Source organism: Rhamphochromis longiceps, linkage group LG19, assembly GCF_057381845.1.
Source record: "Rhamphochromis longiceps isolate RC_006_pf linkage group LG19, R_longiceps_female_GT1.1, whole genome shotgun sequence".
In the NCBI taxonomy this organism is placed as follows: Eukaryota; Metazoa; Chordata; class Actinopteri; order Cichliformes; family Cichlidae; genus Rhamphochromis; species Rhamphochromis longiceps.
The window spans coordinates 10,987,741-11,014,651 of NC_140575.1; the positions used below are offsets into that span (position 1 = coordinate 10,987,741).

The following is a 26,911-nucleotide window of genomic DNA, read 5'->3' on the forward strand; positions in this document are numbered from 1 at the left end:
CAGGCAGAAGTTAAACACAGCACAGCTGACTGAACAGATCACATTTATGAGTGATGTCATGAAACTGACATCACTCAGAGTAAACAACGAGCGAGGTAGAGGATAACTTTATTTTCCCCGTGTGGTTGTTTGAAGCAGACAGCAGTCCAACGAGCTGCATACATCCAAGACAGGGTACGGAAGACTATGACTTGTACTCACCTGAAGACTTTAAATAACTCTTTATTTATTTATGATCAGAACCCCCCATGTTGGTGTTCTTGGCCCCCTGTTAAAAATCCTGGGGAAGCCCCTGCTTTACTTTTAACGCTAACCTCGCTGTGCTGCATTCCATGTAGCGGCGTGTCTCATTGGCTGACACCAAATTCCTTTCATAGGCGCGTCCAATCAGCGTCACCGTGTTATCTAGCTGGTGGCTCGCTGGCCCCGCCCCCTCTCTGGAGCTGGGAATGACAGTGAGGAAGAGGAGGGGAGGTCTCCGGTGGTGTCCGAGCAGCAACTTTGCCAGAGAAACGGAGAATCACCGACAGAAAGTCCGCGAAGCGAGTGGCGGATAGGGCTCAGAGCGGTGCTGTGACCCGGCAATTTCCCGGGGGATTGAGTTGTGAGACAGAGGCCGAGGTCGCGCTGAAGCAGGTGAGGCTTCCAGCGCTTTCTGTTCGCTCTCAAGTGGCTTTGTTATCAACAGGTGCCGCTAGCAGCTAGCAGCTAACGCTAGGCTCGAATAAAGTGCGTTTCTCCGAGCAGGGCGGCTCGCTGACGGGCCAAACCGACCCAGGTGTCCGAGTTTAGGCCGTGAACGGAGCCGGTCCGCCCCGGAGCCCTGTCGCTCGGGTGAGAGAAGCAGGAAAACGCAGAGAGGCTCGAGAGTGAGCTAAGGTTAGCCAGCTGTCAGTGAGACAAACTCCAGGCTGGGGGAGAGGTACCTGCATACACCGCTCAGCTTATCTTTATTTCAGTTATTCCACCTCAGCAGCGACTAAAAGCGCCATTTTTACTAAAACGCCGCCGCGTAGTCCTGCTGAAGTTAACCTGAGTGCTGGACAACCTGTCAAACTACAGGAAGCTGTATTTACAGTGAGCTTCTTATTTCCTTGTACAGAGAAATAAAGCGTTCATTTCCTGTTCCCTGCCGCTCCCCGTGACTGCCGTGGAAGGAAATGTGTTTTTGAATGGAGCGTTATCAGGTCCGAGATTACCGAGGACTCAGTGGCAGTGGGCGGCTCGGATTCAAACCTTCAGTCGGCGTGAGGGACAAGCCCAGCCCGGCCTCCTCACGCAGTCCTCTCAGCGTTTGGGGTTTCTTTATTTTTTCTCTCTTGTTTGTTTGTTTTTACCCCGCATATATGTTCCCAGTCATGTTTTGTGCGCTTTTTTTTGGGCTTTATTCTTCAATTATTTGTTGTTGTTTTTAAAACAAACAAACATGTGTGACGGGCATTCAGTAAATAGTTACTTTTTTCCTAATCTGTTTTTGAATTTCTTTGCTTTTATTTTTTGCCCCACAATTTTATTAATTCTTTTTTGGTAAATTGATTTTTTTTAAGTTTACATTTTCCTCATAAATATTTGTACATTTTAGTCATTTTTGGAGGGAATTTTTTGGGATCTTTTTGTGTTTTATTTTACATTTTTTAAAGTAACGTTTTTTGTCAATATTTGAATTTTTTCCATTTTTTATTATTTTGATGTTTGAGTTTAGAAAAAGTCATACCTTTATGAAAAAACGAATTAATTCATGGTATGTGTTTCTTGTAAATTTGTAGTTCTCTGCTCTTGTTTTGGGGGATTTCTGTCCTAAATATTTGAGTTTCTTGTGAATGTGGGCGGTGTTAAGATGTGACCCCGCCCTCCCAGCAGCCTGTCGCCCTTCACTGTGAGTCGCTGCATTATTATTAGACTATTTTCAGCGTGACCTTGTGCTGGTTTGTCTCACTGCTGTGGACAGAGTCGTGGTTCTGCAGTTTCAGCAGATAAAATTTGGAGAAGTTTACCTGTTTAATGTTTACCTGCGTTTGCCTTCCAATCAGACATGTCTGTGGGCGGGGCATTGCTCCAGAGAGAGTGGTGGCTCCATCAAAGCAGAGTCGCAATATTTTAAATTTTACTTGTTCATTTATTATTTTTTAATAGCCTTTATTGGATGGAGACAGACAGGAGGCACAGTGGGGGGGGTCGGACTCATACCCGGCTTCCTGGCCATGGATCACACGGTCGCCAGCTCACCCTCTGAGTAAACTGGTGCCCAGAATTCATTTATCTGATTGAATTTCTGTGAATAAAGTTACGATGCAGTTGCTGTGAATGTTGAGTCTTACAAAGAGCGTAGTTTGGATGCGAGCGCAGGTCCCACTAAAGGGCGTCACGCCCTCACGCCACCATCACAGGGTCTGTCTGGGAGATCTCAGTCAGACGAGGAGCCGCTGGAGGTCCCCCGTGCTCCTCCTGTGCCTCCTCACACTGTGGAGCGGATGCTGGTCTGGTCCCGGCGTCTACTCCTCCTGATGCTGCTGGCAGACGCAGCAGGTGTGGAGGAGCTGCATTACCTGTGCAGCATGAACGGGTTGCAGCAGGCACGAGGACACAGAACACTCCCCTTCCTTGTTGCTGCCGCTCTGATCACACCTGTGCAGGTGAGACAGAATTTGTCACCTTTCAGTGTGAGCTGTTCACAGGGCAGCCGGCTCTCGGGTGCTAGATGTTTCATCTGATGACATCAGGACTGCCTTGGAGTCCCACGGCGTGGTGAAGTGACCGCGGTCGGTGGCTGGTTGGATGTGACTCATTGCTGCATCTGCAGTTTCCTGCACATGGTCACGGTTCAGCTGCACATGCGTGTCTGGCGTGTTTGTGGAAAGTTTTCTCACCTGTAAGAGTTTCACATCAGGGCTCCAGACTCTGAGTGCTCTCCACCTTTAAGATGCAGCTCCCCTTGCTGTGTGTTCGGCTCTCAGACCTCAGACCCAAATGAAGAGATAAGATGAGTGAGGCTCTGCAGGAGAAGTGAGTTTTCTCTGAGAACTACTAGTGTTTATCTTTTTGGAGAAGGAACCATTGGACTTGTTTTGTATTTTTCTGATTTATTTTGAAGTCAAAGCTTTCCCTGAAGCTCGTCTTTGTTGTCCTTAATAAGGCTGGTGTTATCTGTGAGGGTGCTGTGGAAGTCAGGTTGGGTGCCTGTGTTTGGTTTCCTCGTCAGCGGATGTAGGTTTGCGGATGTAGGTTTGCTTCTGCAGCACAGAAAGAAAGCTGCAGGTGTTGTGCGAGCTGGATGTGGAGGGTCATTGGCTGAATTTCAGAGAGCGGTGGGAGCCTCACTTTACCATCCACGCAGAGCCCTGGTGAAGCAGTGAGGTGAGGACGGGGCTGAGGGCGTCCGGCCAAAGAGAGACAGACGTCCTCTGTTCTCAGGAATGCTCGCTCGCTCGCTCGCTTCTTCTCCGGCCTGATTGGGGGGCTCGTGCCGGGGCAGATTGGTCACTGCTGTCTGATTTGGTCCATTTGCGTCCTCAGGCAGTGGGACGTTGCTGAAGTCCAGGTGTGTATGAGGACTGAGTTTAGTCCTTTCCATGCTTATGTTTTTTTTTTTAAATATTTTACAAAATTTCCTTATTTAATCTGCCAGAGAACAGCACCTTCTACTTTTACTTCACCGGACAGTCTGATTGCTTTTATTTTGAAAGATCCAGCCCTTCCTGTCTCATGCTTCCTTTCTCACAAACACGGCCTTGCTGACCAGTCTGTCCTGCTCAGGTGAGCTGGTTAGTTAGTGGTTTAGGAACCAGTTCTCCACCTGTTGCAGGTTCTGGTTCTGGTGCAGGACCTCCAGACTAGAACCAGGACTACATCACCAGCTGCAGTCCAGTGCAGAGGTGGAGGACTTCGTCCGCAGGATGAGAGCCTTAGTAGGGAAGCAGCAAAGAGACGTGACAGGAAGGGCTGGGAACTTTCAGAATAAGAGCCAGGACGTTGCTCTCCAGTCAACCGATCAGATTTTGTGAGAGAACGTGAAAGGCTGTTAGAGGCTGGGGTGTTTCTGGAGGGTGGGGGAGGAATCGGTGTCACGTTCAACATGTTTAAATCCACTTGCGTGTCCATGACTCAGATGAGACTATCTTTCAGTTTGACGGGCTTTTTTTGCTCACATAAAATAATTGAAGCTGTTTTTGTTCCGTTTCAGTGTGTCCACCCTCCACTCCCTCCTCTCTGTTTTCCTGTCTGGTACAGGCTGGTACAGCTCTGTGTGTGTGTGTGTGTGTGTGTGTGTGTGTGTGTGTGTGTGTGTGTGTGTGTGTGTGTGTGTGAGAGAGAGACAAAACTCATTCACACTCATAAAGTTCTGAGAACAGCGGGTGGAGGAAGGTGGATGGGAGGGGCTATTATCAGGATTGTTATTGATTGTTTATCTTGATCAAGTCACATGATCAGTAACATAAAACAAACTTGGATTAATCCTGTCGCTGCAGTCTGTCAGATCCTCGGACGTGTAGGTTTCTGAAGACTCAGGTCGGGACGCCGTGCAGTCAGAGATGGAGCCGGGCGCTTGATGGAGCGGCTCGGGGCTGCAGTGCATGTGTGAAACCCGATGAATGAGTTGGTCCGTGTGATTCATGAGTGCACAGAGCTGTTTGTGGTCCAGGAAGCTGAATCCAGCGAACTGTCTGCAAACCCTAAGCTTTGAGTATCAACTGATACTCGAGTACTTGTCTGACTGCAGCGGTCGTTAGTACTCAGGTGTGTTTACCTGGACACACAGTTGAGGACAGATTTCACATATTTAATTCTGTAAGCAGAGCCTTGCTGGTTATTGTGTTTGCACTCCTGTCACTGTAAACGTAGATGACCTCTGCGAATATTAAAGATGATGGGGGGGCTGAGAGCGGGGGTCAGGCTTTGGTTGCATATCTCAAGATTATTTTGTGTGTATGTAACAGTGTGTGCCTGTAAACGAGCACGTGCCCTCATCAGGTCGGTGTGTTTGTGCACAGCTCAGAGACGAGAGCTGAAAGTGTGGATCAATGTTTGAATCCCGGCTCTGTGTTTTTGGGACACGCTCCCTTCCCCCATCACAGGAATGCTGTTCCCAGGCTGCCTGGCATTCTTCACTGTGCATCATGGGCCGTGTGTGTCACAGTTAACATACAAACACGTTATTGTGTTACTGAGATAAGGCCTCCATCCGTCTGTTTATTTTTACCATCTCTCTCTCTCTCTTTTTTGTTTTCCATTCGTCGTTACCTCACTCGCTCTCTGCCTCCCCTGTTTCCTGACCTGAGCGCCGGCCCTCGTCCCTCCCACCTACCCGGACCACCCGGCTGCAGACAAAGCCATTGTTGTTATGGTTACGTGTATGGAGTGGGCGGCGGTCTTGGTATTGTTGCCTTTGAACTAATGACCGAGCTTCATCTGGCGCTGCTGTTAACCCGCTGCACCTGTCACTAAACCAGCTGTTTGTGTCCCGCACATCTGGCTGAATGTGCGGCAGCGAGAAGGTTCCCATTGTGACATTAAAATGCTGTGATGGTGAAACAGGTGTGTCATGTGAGTGTCCTTACTTCCTTTTTAAAGTGATCCTGCTGTGCTTCCTTAGCTCCACCCTGATGAAAAGCTGCTGAGTGTTACCTGGTTGGCGTCACGCCTTCATAAATGTATTCGGTTTCCTGTGACCTGTCAGTTAGGGCTGCCACAAACGATTATTTTGATAGTCGACTAATCAGATCATCATCCATTGGACGTAAAACGTACAGCTTATTGCACCAGCAGCATCTGCTCTTATAGAACTATCATTAGCTTACAGCTTTAAGTGTTTAAGGTGCTAACTAAAAATAAAGACAAGATGGTAGTTTATTAAATTTTAATGAAATTTGCACTAGAGCAGGGCGATATGGCCAAAAATATTTATCACGATATATATTTGAAAATTTGCGATAACGATATAACTGACGATATAATTGATGCGAGACAAAATACAACTCCACAACATTACTAGCGCAAAAAGACAACCTTCCATTTATTTTCACGTAAACAAGAAGCTGGTTTTTATGTACATTAAAGCTTTATAAAAATGTAACAGTGCAAATGCAAATTCCTTGCTGAAAGTTTAACCCAAAGGCATTTCCAGTAGAAATGGGCTGACATATCCTGAGCATAACCGTGTATAATATCCACTGAAGTTAAAAAGAGGTGCTTTGCAACATTAAACTGCAGTGTGCAGTACGCATTTTTCGGACCATAAGGTGCACGGGATTATAAGGCACATTAAGCGAAACAAAGCAGTCAGATAAATCAAACTTTATTACACTCATTCTTCTTGCTTCCTCCACTTCTGTACCATTGATTCATTAATGTTGAATTCTCTGGCAGCTGCTCTATTCCCATGTTGTTGCAGTATATTAATGACTAACCTCGTATTGTGGATGGATCATCTCAGTTGTTCTCCTGACTGAAGTTTGGTCCGTTTACAGCATCCTGCCATGCGATTGCATTTGTCTCTAACCATGAGGAACCTTCAAGTTAACTTTTATAAGTGGGAAAAGTGTTAGTGTTCGTCCTCCAGCTTCACTGTTTATGTTATGCTAACATTGCTGTGTCGCTAGCGATCACATAGCACATCATTGTATACCAGCTAGCCCAACTTCAGTAACCCTACAAACGTCACTGCTGTTTAGTTTCCTGTCTTCATTTATGTTGGAAGTGATAGCAGAGCTGTACGTTTGATTTTTTTCAGAAATCTCTCAGTCAGAACATGCTATATCATGCTTAGGTAACTAGCGAAACTAGCGAGCTAACTTCCGCTAGCTTCCTGCTAACTTCTAACTCCGTTAAATGTAATAACTTTTGTTTTCATGGATGCCTGGAAGTTAAACTTTATAGTTACACCTGGTAAAGCAGCAATGCTGATCGTTTTATTAAAGATGAAAGAATTTAGAGAGTTTTTAACTCTCAGTGATGCTGCAGTGTTCGTTTGACCTGAAGGATACGGAGTTTAGGACCCAGATTACTCCCATCTTAGTCCGACAAATACGACAATAACGACGGCCGCTTGCATGTTCAGCAAAAAATGTGCTTTGTTGTGTATCTGACGGACAAACACCAAACCAGTTCCACATCACGGAAGTTGCACCATTTTTACAAACCAATTCTGGTTCATCTGTTTCACTCAAAAATCGGCCATGTGCGTATGAAAACAAAGGCACTGCGCATGCGCGTTTTACTCCCAGTCTATCGCGATATTTCATTTTCCTATCGTTGCCTAACATTATACCGGTATAGAGATTGACAGACCACGTGACTTTCGCGCATTGCATGCCATGAACTCGTGACAAAACAATCCAAGTACCGCATCAAACGCAAGCATTTGCAGCTAGTGATGGGATTTCCGGCTCTTTTTAGAGATCCGGCTCTTTCGGTTCGGCTCACTAAAAAGAGCCGGCTCTTTCGGCTCCGAACCGGCTCTTCGGGTTGTTTTGTTGCTTTAATTAATTTATTATTAACAATAATATAAAATTATGCACAAAAGGAATTACTAACGTAAAAACAAGTGGTTTTATTTATATATGTTTATATATAAATATATGCAGTGGCCCCTAGAGACAAAACACGTACAAACTCCAAAACACATTTCTAGCATGAACTGAACTTCCAAAGCAGAGCTACTAGATCACTTAAATTACACAATTGAAAGCATGTGTGTATTGTTTGTGTATTTATACACAGGCACTCATATATATTCAAATTTAAAAAAAAAAAAAAGTTCATTTACCTGTTACTACCACACACCAAATCCGGTCGTTGGTACTTGCTGGCTTGTGTAGCCACAAGATAACAAAAGCTCAACACTGCGCCTAGCATCCTGGAGCACTTCTGTTGTCTTTTGTACGTGTTTTGGAGTTTGCACGTGTTTTGGAGTTTGCACGTGTTTTGGAGTTTGCACGTGTTTTGGAGTTTGCACGTGTTTTGGAGTTTGCACGTGTTTTGGAGTTTGCACGTGTTTTGGAGTTTGCACGTGTTTTGGAGTTTGTACATGCTTCAGAGTTCGTACTTGATTTGAAGTTTGTATGTGCTTTGTCTCTAGGGGCCACCTTAAATATACTTTTATTTATTCACTCCACATAAAATGCAATAAATAAATCATATAATACAAAAATCAACTATTCACATTTCAACTTTTAACTATTTAAATTTTCAGCTTTTTCCTTTTACAAATTTAAAGTGAAAACAACACAAAACACTGCAAGACATAACACAATTAAATATAAATTATAATATGAAAACAAAAAGAACATGCACATTCTCTGTCATATGGACCTGCATGAATAAACTTTCTGAATCCTTTATCACTATACCTTTCTAATGTGACGTTGTTGTCCCTGGCTCTCTTTCTCTCTCTCTCCCTCTGGCTCTGATCCTGTGCTACTGAGTGTAACTACTGCCCCTCCCCCCTCTGCCCAGCGTAAAGCACAAGGCTGGCGTGCAGAGTGAAGCGGAAAAAAAGTGCGAGAGAGAGGGTGAGAGAAGAAAAAAAAAAATACAACCCACGTGACGGCTCGCGATAAGGAGCCGGCTCGCGTCGTTCACGTCAAAGAGTCGGCTCTAAGAGCCATTTCGTTCGCGAACGACCCATCACTATTTGCAGCACCGCAAAACGTTCATTCTTCGGTTCCAATAAATTCTTGCTTTTTCTTTGCCCCCCAAAAAGGTATGTACAAAACGAAGGAGAACAATGCCGGTCCGTACAAAGACAGACTTGATGAAAAGTCAAAGAAAAGATACGAGGAAAAAAATCAAACCAGTGAAAGGGTCAGACCCTTACGAGCACACAAAGGGACAAAAGACGTCAGCGTGCTGCCCAACTTTCACCACGCTCATATTTATAATTATACGGTTCTTGGAGTGAGCGCATACACTCATGAAGTTTAGTAACTTCAGGTCACTGCAACAAGCCCAGGTACAGTTTACCGACGGATGGGTGCAGGACCTTGAAATGCACCGTGTAGAAAGAAAGACCATCGTACCTATCATAAGTTTACCAGTCTCACAAATCGTCGTCATAAATACACATTCGCTAACAGTTTATTAATAGGACCTTTTGAGCTCAACGGTAATTAATTAGTAGTGGAAATAATTTCTGGTACCCATCACAGAAATGTAGCAGTGACAACAATATTGTATGCTGTAATCGTACTGGGCAATTAGTGATACAAAACAACTGTTTTATCCTGTGAATAAAAGTATATGTTTTTGTCAATGTACCATGGTAATAACAGAAGCGAAACACAATATTGTGTCAGGATAATTCACTATTTATGCACAATAAACAAAGGAGCATAGCGCGACAATTTCTGTTCAGCGCCAGACTTGCTTGTAACCTATATCACCAATTATGTTAAGAAAAATGACGCATTAACTACTACAGCAGACTGACCTGTGTGGAAATGCTTGGAGCAGACTAACCTGTGAGCTGGAGTGTTCTGGGACGTTATATTTTGTCTTTGAATGGCTGCAATCCAGGCCACTCTTTGTTACTTCGGAAACATGGCTCGAACAATTTCTCTTCAACGACGTAATCCGATAACAACCGATCTCTTTACCCGTCGGCTTCCCATGGCTGTCATGCGACCGGCTATTGCAGTTAATAATACAACAGCTTCTTACCATTTTTTGTGTTTCTTTTTATCGCTGTATAACTGATTTCAATTGAAAGCCTACGTGCGCTAGTACCTCTTGCCACGAGTTCCCAGAATTCTTTGCGGTTTTACCCCTGAGTGACGTCACATTTTCAATCTCTATTACCGTGAACGGTATAATATGGCCCAGCCCTAATTTGCAGATTGTTTAGGTGAAGTTTAATAAACTCCTTGCTAAAATATAACAGGACACCGGAGTAAATTCTGGAGCATCTCACACTTCTGATAATCAGCTGTCTGCTTGACGTTTATTCAGCTGTGTAAAAACTATAACTTTAATCTCAGCCAAACCGATTTACTCAGGAACAAATAAAACACTTTAAAAAAAAAAAAAAAAAAAAAAAAAAGCCAAACAATAACATTTTTAAGTTATCTAAGTGACTTATATATGTTTAACCTGAGTAGCGAAAAACGGCGGTGGGTTTGAAGCCGGGAGTCCGGTGTTCTCACGGCTCTGGTGAGCCTTGCCCCCGGCTAGCTATTGAGCTAGTGGGTAACAAACGTCTCCGAAAACGCTTTTGCAAATATGTGGTGTCTTGATAAACTGAGCAGATATTTGAGGTTTACACAGCTACATTCCCTGAAAATATGTTAAACGTTTATTTTATGACCCAGAAAGAATAATAAGAGTAATATTAAAACTAACTAGCTGCTGCCATTGTTGGAAACTGAGCTGGGCTGCGCTATGAATTCGGGGTTTAACGGCAGCTGGCATCCTTGTACATGCAGTGCTGCCGTCTTCTGTCTCAGTCCGTTATTACACTCTTAAATCCTACTACTTATTCCTGCGTCTTTTGGGATCTTACAAAGCTTCAAACGACATCAGTTAAATCAGTCATCAACGATTTTAATAGTCAACGTAATCGTGACTAGTCGACTAATTGTGGCAGCCCTACTGTCAGCAGATGTAGGGCTGTGCGATATGACAAAAATGCCATATCCCAATATAAGACATTTATCGTTCTGACAACGATATAAATCACAAAAATGTAACATTTTCTGTAAATTCTGTGAATCTCGGGCAGCTCGACTTGCGTTTAGTTTTTCCAGCTGTGCGTCTTTTACCTGGATTTGAGTGTTTTAACCGATGCATGAAACGATACATTTTTAGACATAAGTTGTAACGGCCGCCGTTGTCTTTCAAAGTTTGAGTCCAAGGTTGTTTTTTTTTTTTTTTTTTTTTTTTTTTTTTTTTTTTTTTAGCACATCAGGGTTTTTTTTTTTTTTGCTTCTCCTCCGTAAACTCTCTGCATGCTCTTTCACGTGATTCAGTTTATTTTGAAAAGTCTCAACGGGATCTTGAGCTTTATTGTGAAAGGTTTACGTGGAAAACAAAACAAGCGGACTGCGGAGCCACGTGATAGTTTTACCGTCATTGTTGCTAACGACAACACGTAAAAACAGGCGCTTGTCCGTCCGTAGTGTGGTTATATTAAATATAAGCGAAAGAGAGAACTTTAATAAAGCCGCTACCATCAAAACCATGAAAAAATATTGCTGTAAAGTTTATTTTCTGACTCCATGAAACAAACGATAGCGTAATAGGAAACGATAGACGTTTTTATATCCGATATATATCGTTATATCGAACAGCCCTAAGCAGACTCATCTGCCTCATCTGCTCCTTCAACCCAGGTGACCTTGTGTGTCTGCTTCCTGCACAGGTGACGGTGTCATGGCTGCCTTCTTCACCGACTTACCCTCCTAAACATCTCAGGAACATAACCATCGTAGAAACTGCCCGTCTGAGGAATCAAATCAAACGCACACAGTACAAGACGTGCGTGCATGCGAGGGATGACGACCTCCCATCTGAATGGCCATGTTGCTGGAGAGGGAGGAGGAGATGAAGAGGCGAGGGGAGGACAGCAGCACCGAGAAATGGCCGTGGACTGTCCGGGAGACCTGGGCAGCCGAACGCTGCCTCTGCGACGCTCCGCTCAGCTGGAGAGGATACGACAGCATCAGGTACGACACAGAGACACCTGCGTGGGTGGGGCCTTTATCGTCAGGTGTTCCGTTTGGGGCTGTGCATGTTTCACTGTGACAGGTTTTGTGTAACGACAGTGGGATGAAAGCACGCCTGAGCGAACCCTCGGAGGCTCAGGTTAGTTCCTGCAAACACATCTCTGATAATTTAGTGCAGGAAACTTCACTAAGTGCATTGTGGGTAAACTTTCAGGCTGATTTGAGCGTGTGGGGGAGGTGTTGGCTCAGAATGAGCTGCAGCCAACACGAGGTTTAGTTTCCTCGAGTGGGCGTGGGATTGCTCCGGCTGATTTTTCAGTCCTGAGCATCGTCAGGTTTTACCTGATGTGGGTTTCATTTACATAACACACTCACGTGGGCTTTTAGCACAGAGCCAATCACAGCTCAGCGTGCACAGGTCGGTGCAGAGGACGCCATGTGTGCTCTGATGCATGAGGAATATGGAGGGCCTCCTGTGTAACTTCCTCTGCTCTGTGTTTGTGTGTCAGGAGGACCTTCGGCGTCGTAGAGAAGAGGAGGGTCGGCAGCTGGATCTGAACGCCTCACTCAGACTCAGGAACCTCTCCCAGAATCCCTACAGCGGGATCGACAACCCCACATTCCTGCAAGACACACCGCAGCTGCCAGCGCTCAGCAGCCAGCACACACACGCGCTGCTGGGTAACACACACACACAGCCGTTATTACTGTGCAGATCTGAGGGGTCAAAGGGTGAGGAGGTGGAAGTTAAAGAGATGCTGACAGCGTTGAAAAAGGAGGAAAGTGAACAAGAATGTCAGACGCCAGTCAGGGAGGGAATTCCTCAGGGAGGGAGTGAAGCACCCGACTTAATTAAGAGTTTGTTTGTTGGGCGGCAGCGCTGACACACACAGGAGGACACACTGTTCGTCTGAGGTCAGCTATGTGTGTGCTTGCTTTGAACACGTGTGCTCTGTCTCTGCAGAGTTGGAGGAGCTGCTGCTGTCGCTGAAGCAGGTCCGGGGCAGCCTGTCGGACCAGCAGAGTCACAATGACATCGAGTTGGTCCTCGCTCTGCTGAACAAGGTAATATTAGCGAGCGAGGCCTCGGCCCGCTGTGTAATTGTGGCTTCTTTGTGAGACTCTGCGGTCAAAGACTCGTCACTGCTGTCTGAGCTGCAGCTTTGTGGTCTCGGACGCTTTGAGGCGGGGCTCTCTCCTGACCCAGGGCAACTTCTAGCTGCTGGGTCCGGTCCTGATGCGCGGTGAGAGACCCTCGGGCTGGTGGTGACTCTGCAGACGCTCTCACATGGTGCAGGTGTGCACTGACTGTGTTTGTGTGCTTTTCTGAGCAGCAAACAAACACAGACCTGGCAAACCGCACGTTTCAGTGCACGAAACCGGAAGAAGGAAAAGGCTCGCCGTCGCAGCGTCAGCCTTGGGTTGCACTGGCGTTTGAAAGCTGTCACTCAGCAGGGTGACACCTGCAGTGTGATTGGTTTCTAACAGAGCTTTAATCCAAAATCATCCTTCAGTGGGCCTGTAAAGTGGTCATCGTGACGCCGTCTGCCTGCCGCTCTGTTGCACTTAAAGCTGCAGAAACATGGAGACGTGAGGTTTTTAAAATCCGCTCAGAGCGTTAATCTTTGTCACAAAGCCGTGTGGAGTCATGTGGCTGTTTTCAGCCAGTCAGATGCATGAAAGAGCGCATTCCTGCGATGCTTTGGAGTCAAAGTCGACCCTCCTGAGTCGTGCTTCAGAGCCTCGCTGCTGCCTGAAGCCATTCGCCCACATAGAGACGTCTGAGTGGTTTTTGCTCTGCTGAAGGTTTGTTTTATTTCTGCCACACGGATTAGTGCAGGACTTCCTGTGAGCTCATTAAAATAAACTGTACTGATCATTTGAGGAAACTCGCGCTCTGATTGGACTCATATTTCCTCACAGTCATGAGCTGAACCGAGGGTTTGTTTTCACAGCGTCACTCTGCAGCTACGCAGCAGTTTGAGCTGCGTTTAATGAGCAGAGCCACGCTGTCTCTGCTTCGCAGGTTTTTATCTGAATCATTCTTTTCTCTTCTGGTGACATAAACTGACTTCCAGCATGAAGCAGACCTGATGCAGAGCAGCCTGTAGCTTTACTGTAGCGTCTGTTGTTACCTGTGCAAAATGTCTCACCTGTAGCTCAGGCGATAAACGAGCGTCTCTTTAAAAAGTGCTGATGTGTGGTGATGCAGCATTAATCTCATTATTATGATAAAGTTCATGTGGAAATCGACTGTTGCGAGCTCTGAGGATACAGAGGTCTTCCTCCAGAAGCTCGGCCATCTTTATGCTGACTCTGAGCCCTCGACTCGCCGTCCACCTGAGTGACCTGTCGGTGGGTTAACAGTCAGAGGTCAGCACTTCAGTCATAAAACTGGAGCTTTTGCTGAGTGTGAACTCTGTTTGTGAGGATTTAAATCAGCTTTTGACTCAGCGCAGCGTCGAGTGGGAATAAATGACAGCTCGGAGTCGCTGACGTCTTTGTTTTTCTCTCTGCAGTCGGACTTCCAGTCGGCGCTGAAGATCCACAATGCCGTGGCCAGCAGCATGCACCGACCGTCTCCCCCGTACCCCAACACGCAGCAGGCGCTTCCACTCGCCATGGAGGTAACACACCTGCGGTAATGGAGCAGAAAGTTTAGCTTCATCAGTCTGGATGTGAGCTAAACACTTAAAGCTGGTCTTTAATAGTCGATCCTTTGTTATTTCTCACCTCTTTGTGCTGCAGATCAAACTGAGTTAGTGGTTGTCTGTCCAAAGCTGCTGTGAAGGGGCAGCACAGCGGGGACACGTTCACTGTAGTATGTTTGTAGAGCTGCAGTAGGTCACACACTGTTTCCTGCAGGACCATTTTCAATTCACCAACATCGTTCATGATCTTTCTTTTCCTTTGCAGTCACACAGGTGATTGGTCAAAGCAACACCTGATCGATTCACCTGCAGTGAATCAATCAGGTGTTGCTTTGACCAAACTAACACAAACTCAGCTGAAACAACCCAGTTTAACCAAACTCAGCTAATCCAAACCTACAAAAATGTTGTATGTCGGACTCGTCCAGCTGCTCCACGATGTTCTGCCTGATGTCTGTGTCTCATCCACATTTGTCCTGGGATCAAACTTGTGTGGTTCCCTTTCCCACTGAGCCCACAGTCTTCCTGAGGGGCGGGGTCTGGTTCATCACACCGTCGGTCACTCGGGAGTTTTCTTGCATGCTGCGAAAGCGAGGCTAAGCTCGGTGCTGGGGTTTGCGCTCCTCGGGCCTCGTTTCAGAGGCAACTCATTAAAAGCAGCACACCATCCATGTTGGCGTCTCCGCCCCCGCCCTGCGTTTGGCTTCCAGAATCAAAGAGAAAAGAAGAGCTGGCGTGCACGCTGTCCTCACAAACATGCGGTTTCTTCATCAGGAACGAAGCAGAAACGTGCTGCAGCAGTGCAGGAGGACGGTTTCAGTGCAGCACACCGCTGTTCACGTCAGAGATCTGCCTTTGATCTTTAATACAACAGAAATATGAGCGTGAGAACCGATCTGTTAAAGTCCTTACTCACTGCTCGTGCACTTACCCAAAGTTTCCTCCTCTTCTTCTTCTGTTCTTCCTCACGTCACCCCAACGCTGATCAATCAGCTCTGTGTGTGTACTTACTGTACACACACAGAGCAGACGTGTAACAGCACCACAGCAAGGCCTCTATGAAGGAAAACACGGGTGTGTTTTTGTCTGTCCGTCCATTTTCTTATGGCTGGGTCGCGGGGGCAGCAGCCCAGACCTCCCTCTCCCCAGCCACCTCCTCCAGCTTGTCCTGGAGAACACCAAGGCGTTCCCAGGCCAGCCCAGTAATGTAATCTCTCCAGCGCGTCATGTCCCTGCCCCGGGGCCACCATCCGGTGGGACACGCCCGGAACACCTCACCCAGGAGGCATCCTTGTCAGACGCCTGAACCACCTCAGCTGGCTCCTTTCAATGTGGAGGAGCAGCGGCTCTACTCTGAGCCCCTCCCGGATGGCCAAACTTCTCACCCTATCTCTAAGGGAGAGGCCGGCCACCCTTCGGAGGAAGCTCATTTTTGCCGCCTGTATCCACGATCTCGTCCTTTGGGTCACACCCACAGCTGGTGACCATAGGTGAGGGTAGGGACGTAGATCCACCAGTAAATTTAGAGCTTTTACACTCCGCTCTCTCTTCACCACGACAGACCGGTGCAGCGCCCGCATCCCTGCAGCCGCAGCACCAATATGTCTGTTTTTGTCATTAAACATGACCAAAGTTTCTAATAATGTAAAAAATACGGTTGGACATGTGACAGGAAGTGATCAGAGCGGGGGTGTCTGCTGCTGTTTCAGGTCAGGAACCTCCTGCAGGCGTGTCACAATAAAGAAGGCCTGGAGCTGCACAGCCTGCTCTCAGACACACATCTGCAGGTACACACACACCTACACTCGTTTCCATGTCCCCACAAAGATGTCTAAACATTTACAGTCACACACAGATTTCTCTGTGTGTGTGTGTGTGTGTGTGTGTGTGTGTGTGTGTGTGTGCGTGCGCAGTCGTTGCTTCTGACCCATGACAGCATAGCAGAGATGGAGATGCAGCTGGAGCCGCTGCCCGCCGAGGGCGAGATGCTGACGCAGTGGGGAGGAGAGACCGTGAAGATTGTTCGCATCGAGAAGGCCCGAGACATCCCTCTGGTACACACACACACACACACACACACACGTTTGAGTCCAGATTTGACCCATTTTAATTACATGTGAAATCTGAGGGCTGGGAAACAGTCGAGCTCTGTTCAAAGCGACAACAACATCCTGGTGTTTGATGCCAGGACTCCGTGGCTGTGATGAAATGCATGGTTTGCTCTGCAGGGGGCGACGGTGCGGAATGAAATGGACAGCGTGGTGATCAGTCGGATCGTTCGCGGCGGCGCCGCTGAACGAAGCGGGCTTCTGTCTGAAGGAGACGAAATCCTGGAGATTAACGGCATCGAGATCCGAGGCAAAGACGTCAACCAGGTGTTTGACATCCTGGTGAGTGTTTCACGTACGAGCGCAGGTTGGACTCCGGCTGAGCGTCGTCTGTGAGCTCAGGCGCTTTCACGTCAGTGGTTGGAGATGATTTTGTGTCTTTGTGTCTAAACAGGCCGACATGCACGGCCTCCTGACCTTCGTGCTGATTCCCAGCAATCAGAGCAAACCTCCTCCCGTCAAAGAGAGTGTGGTGAGTGCTGCGATATGAGAGGAACGCCTCGTTCCCGATGCGCTGAAGTGATGAGGGTGGAAGCCTTCCTCTGACCCCATGACTCTGCTCCGCTCCTCAGGTCCACGTGAAGGCTCATTTCGACTACGACCCCTCGGACGACCCCTACGTGCCGTGCAGAGAGCTCGGCTTGTCCTTCCAGAAGGGAGATATCCTGCACATCATCAGCCAGTCCGACCCCAACTGGTGGCAGGCGTACCGGGACGGAGACGAGGATAACCAGCCGCTCGCTGGCCTGGTTCCAGGTACGGCGGTCTGACGGCCGGAGGTTTTTTATCTTAAGGGTTTGAAGAATGCTGCACGGTGTGAGCGCGCTCAGAGCGTTTGATTTGGATAACAGAAAGCAGATTAGCAGCAACCTTTGACCTCTGTGATCACGTGACCGTTGGGACGGTTACTCGTGGCTTCCCTGTGCTGACTCCACACCAAACAGGAAGTGACATTTCACCTCGTGTGCAGTGCCACCTTCTTACCCCCCTCAGTCCTAAGGTCCAGCTGCCCTCAGAGGGCGTCAGTAAGCTCCGCCTTTGTTTCCAGTTGCCCGTGGCATCAGCAGAATTCCAGCTGATGTGCTTTTCCAGTTGTTCCTGGATGATCCCGGCCAGATGATGTCAGATCCTGGGGTCTCCCCCATCTGAGCATGCTCAGAACTCCTGCAAAGGGAGAAATGCTGCGCTCGCGCAGAGGTGAGCGTGGGCTCACCTCTGTTTGTTTTCATACGTTGGACTGAAACATTTCCTCGTGTTTGGCGTGATCGTGTTTTCCCTGAGGTCAGCTGTTCAACATTTGGAGGAAAACTCGGTTTGTTCTCGTGTCAGCTGAGCAGCTCTCTGCTTCTGTCTCCACAGGGAAGAGTTTCCAGCAGCAGAGAGAAGCCATGAAGCAAACCATAGAAGAAGACGAGCCCGAGAAGTCCGGTCGGTCCCTGCTTCGCCCACGTTATGACCTCATTGCTGTAAAAACCCGTGTGGGGTTAGAGGTCATGTGACTCGTGCACTGAAGTGGTGTCTGTTTGCAGGGAAGCTCTGGTGTGGGAAGAAGAACAAGAGGAAGAGGAAGAAGCTGCTGTACAACCCTCACAGGAACGACGGTGCGTCAGTCTGTCCCTAAACTCTGACAGGCAGCGAGGAGGCGGAGCCTCAGCTCCTGCTCTACCCTCACTCAAACTCCAGATGTCTCTTTTTCTTGTCTTTTGCTCCAGATCTCGATAATGAAGAAATTCTCACCTATGAGGAGATGGCGCTGTACCACCAGCCGGCCAATAGGAAGCGGCCAATTGCTCTGATTGGTCCGAGCGGCTGTGGGCAGGAACAGCTCAGGCAGCGGCTGCTCAACAGTGAACCAGAGCGCTTCGCTGGAGCTGTGCCTCGTAAGGATGTGTGTGTGTGTGTGTGTGTGTGTGTGCGCGCGTGTGTGTGTGTGTGTGTGTGTGTGCGCGCGCGTGTGTGTGTGTGCGCGCGCGCGTGTGTGCGCGCGCGCGTGTGTGTATAAACTAACTCTGTGTGTGTGTGTGTGTGTGTCGTAGACACGACGCGGAGCCGTCGCGAGGGCGAGCAGAGCGGTCGGGACTATCACTTTGTTTCTCGGCAGACCTTCGAGGCTGAGCTGGCGGCTGGTGAGACGTTTAAATCTGAGAATATTCGTGAGGACGTCGTACAAATGTGCTCGATTTAAAGTTAGAAGTGTTTAAACGTCCTAAAGTGCAGCTGCATCAGAGGAGAGCAGGGTGACGAGCGTGTCCCAAACATGCTGAGGCAGAAATATGGCGCTCTGATGTAATACCAGTTTGTACCACAAGGTGGCGTCAGTGCTTTATTTAAACTGCAGCCTGTGAGGCTCAGGGTGTCTGGAGGTCTTTAACCTCCTGTTGGTGTGAAATGAGTTGTTTTTGTGTTTCAGGGAAGCTGATCGAGTCCGGAGAGTTCGAGAAGAATCTGTACGGGACGAGTACGGACTCAGTGAGACAGGTCATCAACACCGGGAAAATCTGCGTGCTGTGTCTGCACACACAGGTGTGTATGTGAACACACACAGGTGTGTATGTGAGCGCGCACACAGACATGTTTCTGCTGTATTGAACGGTCCTGCAGGGTGTAAACTGTAAGCAGAGCTGCATGCTTTGTGTTTGCTGTCAGACGATCAGGCTGGATTAATGTGGCAGGAGGCGGGGTCAGTGTGAGCGCTTTCATTGGAGGAAACGCTGATGTGTGGCCTGTGTGTGTTCTTACTAAAGCAGCAGTGAAGGGGCGAGTGGGGAGCTGCGATTGGTCCACCTGCTGCTTGTGTTTTTATGTTGGCTGGGACTTCAGCAGAATCTTAATAATTGCAGTCTGAAGATGATGATCAGCTGATCCACGTGCTGACTTCAGAGCTCTCAGGCCCACGTCATGCTGCCTCCACCTGTAGCACAGCTGCAGCACTGCTTTTATCTGCACTGGGTCTCAAACTGATTTTACTGGAGAGGCTGAAGCAGAGTTTAAATATGAGGAGCAGCTGATTCCAGCTGTGTTATTCTTATTGATCTCATCTTAAGATGAGGCCAGCTCCCAAACTGCGTCTGAAGAACACGAGCTGTGCTGCTTCAGTGTGAAATGTCACAGGTGTGTGTTTTCTGCTGAAAACTGAGTGATGAATGAGTGTGAGGTTAGTGCAGAGCCTGCAGACAGTCACATTTGCATGAAATAAACGGAGTCTAATCAGATGAAGTTCTTTGCAGCTTTCAGACTTTATTCAGAAAATCAGACACATGAATGTTTTCAGCATTTCAACAGAATTGAAATCATCAGCTTAACAGTTTGGAAACAAATCATGTTGGAGAAGCTTCCTGTGTTCTGTCACTCAGGATGTGGCTTCAGGGATGATGTCGGACAGCTTGATGTTAAACTCTGTGCTGCTGTCACTGTGAGACTCGTTTCTTTGCAGCCATGCTTGGGTCTGATGAAGGCTGCTTTTTGCTGGCTGCACTTTAAATACAGTTACCATTAAATACGTTCTGTTCTGGGAAACATCTGATACACTCAAAAGTATTGCCTGGTCTGTAACACCGGAATATATTCGCATAACCGATCTTTTCTGCAAGGGCTTTGAGAGAATTTTCTAACTGATCATCATTAAAAAAGGGAATACCCTGTTTATTAAGGGGTCTGTATGGTTGTGTAAACACGAGGGCATGCTGTGGCCAGTTTGTCATCGGTGTAATCAATTCCAAAATGTTTTCTAAAGGTTCGTTTGGGTTTGCACATCTGTGTGCACATGGAGAGAGGTATGTGTACAGAAGCAAAAAGCTCTTTTCGTATTTGTTGCTCCACGCATTGTTAATGTGTTCCAAAACGAGGCGTTCAGCGTGGATATACCCATTGGGCTTTTCTATATAAATGTCGTCTGTCCACATTGCGTTTTGGTCCATTCTATCCAGGGGGATGTTCACAGCAGCACAGAACTGCCCAAATTCTAAATTCCTGCCAAAGAAAGGACATTTCTAGTTTGTGAAGAAAACAGAATAATCCAGAGGTTACCTGTGAGGATACTCACCTGATTAAATTGATAATCTGAGGCAGCTTGTTCTCAATCCCTTGATCCAGACTGGTTCCAGCTGACAGCAGCAGGGCCAACACGGTCCAGGACAGGACACACCTCTGCACACCTGACATGATGTAAACTGCACACCTGCACAGGTCACATTGGTGTTGTTACAGCTCAGCACACAGTGATCTCTCTGCTAAAGCTTCCTCCACGCTGAGGGACAGAATCAGACTCACCTGATGAGCCAGAGTCGAAGCGTCTCACCTGTGGAGTGGGGTTGTCGTTTGGTGACTGAGGCTCAGTGTGGCGGCTCGAGGGTTTTATAACGGGCGCGCTGACGCGTCTCAGCGGCTCCTCTGTCCAAAAACCAGGTAACATGTAAATGTTTCTGAGTTACATTAACATTATCTCCTCTTCATGGAAATGAAAACAAACCGTCTCCAACGGTTCTCGGGAGGACTTTACAGGTGATAAAGTAGAAGGACTGGAGTTGGATGGTGCATCAGAGGACACCGAGTGAATGAGGCCGTTACTCTGCCATCTTTAACCTGCAGCTCTGACACAAATGCTTCCTCCAAACCACGCCGAGTAGTTCCTGATTCCAGCTGTGAGACACATCCCAACCTGAAGCCTGACCAAGTTCATGTGTACAGAGTTGCAGCTCCAATAAATCACGTTTTTAAAGAGGAAGCTAAACACGAGGAACTCTGAAAATGAGAGACGATTAATGTGGCACTGTCACTAAAACCTTGGAATCATTCACGTCTTTGATTTTAAAATCCTCTGAGTGTGTACTGAGGCAGAACGAGGTGGATGTGCCCAGGTTCAGTTTTATGCTTTCCACAATCCTTTGAGAGAGGACTGCGTCATGCTTTCTTTCAGCTTGTATATGAAGGTCAAAGTTCGAAGCTGTGTTTTCAGAAAGTAGTCTATCCCAAAGGTCTGCGCATCCAAACACAAGGACGATTCTGTGATAGCCTGGATGGAGCTGAGCCCTGAGAACATTGCAAATGTAATAAATTAGCACAAAGTGCATCAGTTTACCTGACGTCCTGTGAATGCACCGTTGGACCTCACCATGCTGCTCAGAGTTGAGCTTCTGTGCTTCCATGATGAAGATCATTCTGCTTATCTGGGTTCCAATCACAGTGACAACAGTAACCATCGAAGCCCAGACCTGCCTCACCCGCCCACCTCCTCCAGCTCGTCCTGGGGTCACAGAGTCGTCCCCGGGCTGCTGTTAGATACAAGCTGTGTCCCAAAACGTCGGCTTCATCCTCCTGAGGACCCGGCCTTCGCGGTCTACGTGGGCCGGGTCCTTCGAAGACTGAGAAGGCCGGAAGTGCGACGCTGTGAAATTGGATGGTCGAGCCTTCCGATTAGCGTCACCTCTGTCTCGGTGGAGTCTTCTCCTTGCTGTCTAAAATATAACAGGACACTGGAGTAAACTCTCGACCGTCTCACACTTCTGATAATCAGCTGTCTACTTGACATTTATTCAGCTGTGTAAAAACTATAACTTTAATCTCAGCCAAACAGATTTACTCAGGAACAAATAAAACACTTAAAAAAAAAAGCCAAACAATAACATTTTTAAGTTGTCTAAGTGACTTACAGTGGGGCAAAAAAGTATTTAGTCAGCCACCGATTGTGCAAGTTCCCCCACCTAAAATGATGACAGAGGTCAGTAATTTGCACCAGAGGTACACTTCAACTGTGAGAGACAGAATGTGAAAAAAAAATCCATAAATTCACATGGTAGGATTTGTAAAGAATTTATTCATAAATCAGGGTGGAAAATAAGTATTTGGTCACCTCAAACAAGGAAAATCTCTGGCTCTCACAGACCTGTAACGTCTTCTGTAAGAAGCTTTTCTGTCCCCCACTCGTTACCTGTATGAATGGCACCTGTTTGAACTCATCATCTGTATAAAAGACACCTGTCCACAGCCTCAAACAGTCAGACTCCAAACTCCGCCATGGCCAAGACCAAAGAGCTTTCGAAGGACACCAGGAAAAGTATTGTAGACCCGCACCAGACTGGGAAGAGTGAATCTACAATAGGCAAGCAGCTTGGTGTGAAAAAAATCAACTGTGGGAGCAATCATCAGAAAATGGAAGACATACAAGACCACTGATAATCTCCCTCGATCTGGGGCTCCACGCAAGATCTCATCCCGTGGGGTCAAAATGATCATGAGAACGGTGAGCAAAGATCCCAGAACCACACGGGGGGACCTGGTGAATGACCTGCAGAGAGCTGGGACCAAAGTAACAAAGGTCACCATCAGTAACACACTACAACGGCAGGGAATCAAATCCCGCAGTGCCAGACGTGTTCCGCTGCTGAAGCCAGTGCATGTCCAGGCCCGTCTGAAGTTTGCCAGAGAGCACATGGATGATACAGCAGAGGATTGGGAGAATGTCATGTGGTCAGATGAAACCAAAGTAGAACTTTTTGGTATAAACTCAACTCGTCGTGTTTGGAGGACGAAGAATACTGAGTTGCATCCCAAGAACACCATACCTACTGTGAAGCATGGGGGTGGAAACATCATGCTATGGGGCTGTTTTTCTGCCAAGGGGACAGGACGACTGATCCGTGTTAAGGACAGAATGAATGGGGCCATGTATCGTGAGATTTTGAGCCAAAACCTCCTTCCATCAGTGAGAACTTTGAAGATGAAACGAGGCTGGGTCTTCCAACATGACAATGATCCAAAACACACCGCCCGGGCAACAAAGGAGTGGCTCCGTAAGAAGCATTTGAAAGTCCTGGAGTGGCCTAGCCAGTCTCCAGACCTCAACCCCATAGAAAATCTGTGGCGGGAGTTGAAAGTCCGTGTTGCTCGGCGACAGCCCCAAAACATCACTGCCCTCGAGAAGATCTGCATGGAGGAATGGACCAAAATACCAGCTACTGTGTGTGCAAACCTGGTAAAGACCTATAGTAAACGTTTGACCTCTGTTATTGCCAACAAAGGTTATGTTACAAAGTATTGAGTTGTATTTTTGTTATTGACCAAATACTTATTTTCCACCCTGATTTACGAATAAATTCTTTACAAATCCTACCATGTGAATTCATGGATTTTTTTTTTTTCACATTCTGTCTCTCACAGTTGAAGTGTACCTCTGGTGCAAATTACTGACCTCTGTCATCATTTTAGGTGGGGGAACTTGCACAATCGGTGGCTGACTAAATACTTTTTTGCCCACTGTACTTCCTCTCCTCCACCTGGGTCAGCAGCTTGTCCCTGACCTGGAGTGGCCACTCCACCCTTTCCTGCTGAGGACAGTGGGCTGAGACTCGGAGGTGCTGATCCCCTCCTGATGCAGTCAACAGGACCACGTCTGCTTTGAAGGCTCAGCAGCAGCTCCAGCACTCAGAGGACAGGGGTTACGTTTCTGACTCTGCTGATTGAGATAAAGGCACAGACACAGGGAGAGTGTCAGACAGCTGCCTCGGAGGCTCTCCATGCAAATAACAGCTCATCATCATGTCCACTGATGATCCACGTTACACAAGCTGCACTCATCACAAACGGACCTCATTTGCACTGCGGTGCAGGTGATCCTGATAAACAGACACTGAAGTATGAATGTGAGCTGTTCAGATGCTGCAGGTCCTCAGAGCAGCTCAGCTTTGAGCCAGCGAGCTAATGGGAGCTCTGTGGAGGTGACCGGGTACACCTGCAGGAAGCCATGGTGTTCATACCTGGGAACACCTGTGCTGGAGAGCTTTCTCCACTGTTTGCTTGTTTATACATGACATAGAGTGTGTGTCTGTCTGTGTGTGTTTCCAGGCTCTGAAGGTGCTGAGGAGTTCAGACTTGAAGCCTTACATAATCTTCATAGCTCCGCCCTCCCAGGAACGACTTCGAGCTTTATTGGCTAAAGAAAACAAGAACCCCAAGGTGCTCGTCCGTTTACGTTTGCCCATCAGCTGTGTTTATGCATGTGTGTCTCAGTACTGACGTGTGTGTGTGTGTGTGTGTGTGTGTGTGTGTGTGTAGCCCGAGGAGCTGCGTGACATCATCGAGAAGGCGCGTGAGATGGAGCAGGGCTGCGGTCACCTGTTCGACTCCATCATCGTGAACACGGATCAGGACAAAGCTTTCACCGAGCTGCTGAGACTCATCAACAAGCTGGACACGGAGCCGCAGTGGGTGCCCTGCTCCTGGCTGCGCTGAACGAACACACACACACACTGAGCTAGGGGGTGGCGTCAGGACAGAAATCATCTGAGATTTTGAATCAAACTGGATCATAACTGTTCGTGTTTGTTATTAAGGGCAGAACGAGGCCTGCTGAGCAACAATAAAATCATAATCGACTAACGAGACGGAGTAACGTCACAACGAGCTCAAATTATTTCTGTTATCTTAGTGGGAACATGAACAATCTGGTCTCTGACCAATAAAAATGAGTCTCGGCATTAAGCTCCTCCTCCTCCCCGCAGCACCTCAGTGTCCCAGCAGGGGGCGGGCCTCACAGCCTGTAGTGTCGCTGCCGCTCGATTGGTTCACATTTCGGCGTGTTTCTGTCCTCGCTCGTGGTCACGTGCAGACGGAGTTGTTCACTCACATTTTTGGAGATGCAGAGCTCTGTGCCCCGCCCCACTGAGGCATTCTGGGATACCTGAGGGCGAGCAGGCTTGGAACAGTGAGTTTAAAATCCTTTTTTTTTTTTTTTTTTTTCCACGACACAAACGTAAACTTTTGACCTTTTGACCTTCTGCTCACTTTGTTCTCGTTTTTAAACGTTTTGCTGGAATATTTATTGTGTAAATCGACACTGATGTCGCTGCATTAAAAACTTTATCTTGGAAAGATTCTGAACGTCTTTCCAGCTTTATTCTGAAAGTCTCAGATGTTTGTTTCCTGTCGCTGACTCTGAATCAGTTTTTGAACACACTCTGACGTCAGACTGTTTCGGGATGTCGTGTTTTTCTTGGAGTCGTGTTCGTGTTGGACCTCGCCGCCGTCGGCACCGCCTCGTCATCATTTCGTTTGTTTTTAATGTTTGTTTTTATTTGTTGTAAACACACCCACCTGTCCAGGTGAGACTCCTCAGGAGGAAATGTGAAGCTCAAACACTTTGGCTGCTGACTCCGCCCCCTCGGCCGGGCTGAGAGCACAGACTTCCTGTCTGACTGACTTTTACTGCACTTATGATTGTTTTTGTATCAGCTGATACTGTTTGACCTTTGACCTGGCGGCCTGTGTGTGTGTGTGTGTGAGAGACTCTGAGCTGAAGTAGAGACTCTGTATCATCACTGTAGAGCTTTTATATATTTGTAATATTCAAAATAGATTTATGAATACCAGAATGCACCAATAGGAGTGCAACTTTCTCGCCCTCATCCCCTGCTATTGGTCCAGGAGGAAGAACAAGAGGGGGGCGGGGCTAGCTGTACTGAATGTAATTGATTCCACTTCCTGTTTCTCACTTCCTCCTGAGAGAAAACTTTTTGTATGAATATTCACCACAAAGACACGAATAATGAATAAAATAGATCATCAGTAGAAAATAAACCTGTTTGTTTTTATTCAAACTTTATTATTATAAAAACCACTGACATCACTTCCTCCTTTCAAACAGAGTCGTAGCTTCCTACCTGAAGCCACAGCGGCTCAGAGCTGTGGGTGTGGGGGGGGCAGAGGGCCCGAGCCGGCCCCTCTCAGCCGTACGGCACGTGGTCGCCGCTCAATGCTAAACCCGCACCTGTGTGAGACGTGCACACTCACAGCCATAAGTTCAGTCCCACAGCAGAGAAACTGAAAAGATTCGACCTGTAGCTTTTGCAGATGGAGCTCTCCTCGGTTTTTGATGGGTGATTACTGCAGAGGTGGACTGGATTTAATGATTTGACCTCAATAAATGACACTTTCAAAGTCACCTGGATAAATATTGACTCTGAGATGCAAACCCCTTCATGGAGTTTGATTCCACATTAGGAATTTTCATCTGTCTGTGATTTTCTTTTGCTCTGCAAATACAACAGTAACAAATTCCCCTAAAAAGATATTTTCATAAACAGCTGCTGCTGGTCTGTAAACATGACTGTGTTGCACACAAACGTTTGATGTGGAATAACAGCTCCATTCTTTATAAAAACAAATCCATTATTTCCAGAACTGGTGCAATAAAACTCTCGCAGTACGCCAACTGTCTCATGAAGGAGGGTGCTGAATTCTGATGTGACTATAACGCTCCTGTTTTCTCTGTAAACAGGAAACCAGCTTCTTCCTGCTCAGGTCTGGATTTGGTAATCCTTGTTAGGATCACAGCGTCACGTTTAGTGTCTGATCATATTCACTCTCATCGTGTTGTTTGGTTCCACTGATACTGACCATCATTATTCTCACTTTTATGTCATAAACCTGTTGAATATGTTCATGAGTCCAAGATCTCCAGTCAGAAGTTCATGACATTTTCTCAATAATGGACAAGAAGAAGAAA

At 47.2% G+C, this 26,911-nt stretch overlaps 1 protein-coding gene across 2 annotated transcripts; it reads left to right on the forward strand.

The window, feature by feature from the left end:
• The first annotated feature begins 437 nt into the window (after positions 1–437).
• On the forward strand, positions 438–25,535 carry LOC146646257 (protein PALS1-like). Of its 2 annotated transcripts, XM_085390850.1 has the most exons (17): positions 438–636; positions 11,351–11,654; positions 12,164–12,335; positions 12,619–12,719; positions 14,174–14,281; positions 16,015–16,092; positions 16,219–16,359; positions 16,534–16,695; positions 16,808–16,885; positions 16,986–17,169; positions 17,773–17,841; positions 17,943–18,014; positions 18,126–18,293; positions 18,450–18,539; positions 18,824–18,936; positions 24,253–24,363; positions 24,463–25,535. In XM_085390850.1, the coding sequence occupies exons 2-17, from the start codon at positions 11,475–11,477 to the stop codon at positions 24,637–24,639; spliced, it is 2,004 nt and encodes a 667-aa protein (XP_085246976.1). In that variant the 5' UTR covers positions 438–636; positions 11,351–11,474; the 3' UTR covers positions 24,640–25,535. The 2 variants fall into 2 exon arrangements, with proteins under 2 accessions (XP_085246976.1, XP_085246977.1); XM_085390851.1 differs by lacking the exons at positions 24,253–24,363; positions 24,463–25,535 and adding an exon at positions 20,506–22,167.
• Positions 25,536–26,911: the final 1,376 nt, after the last annotated feature.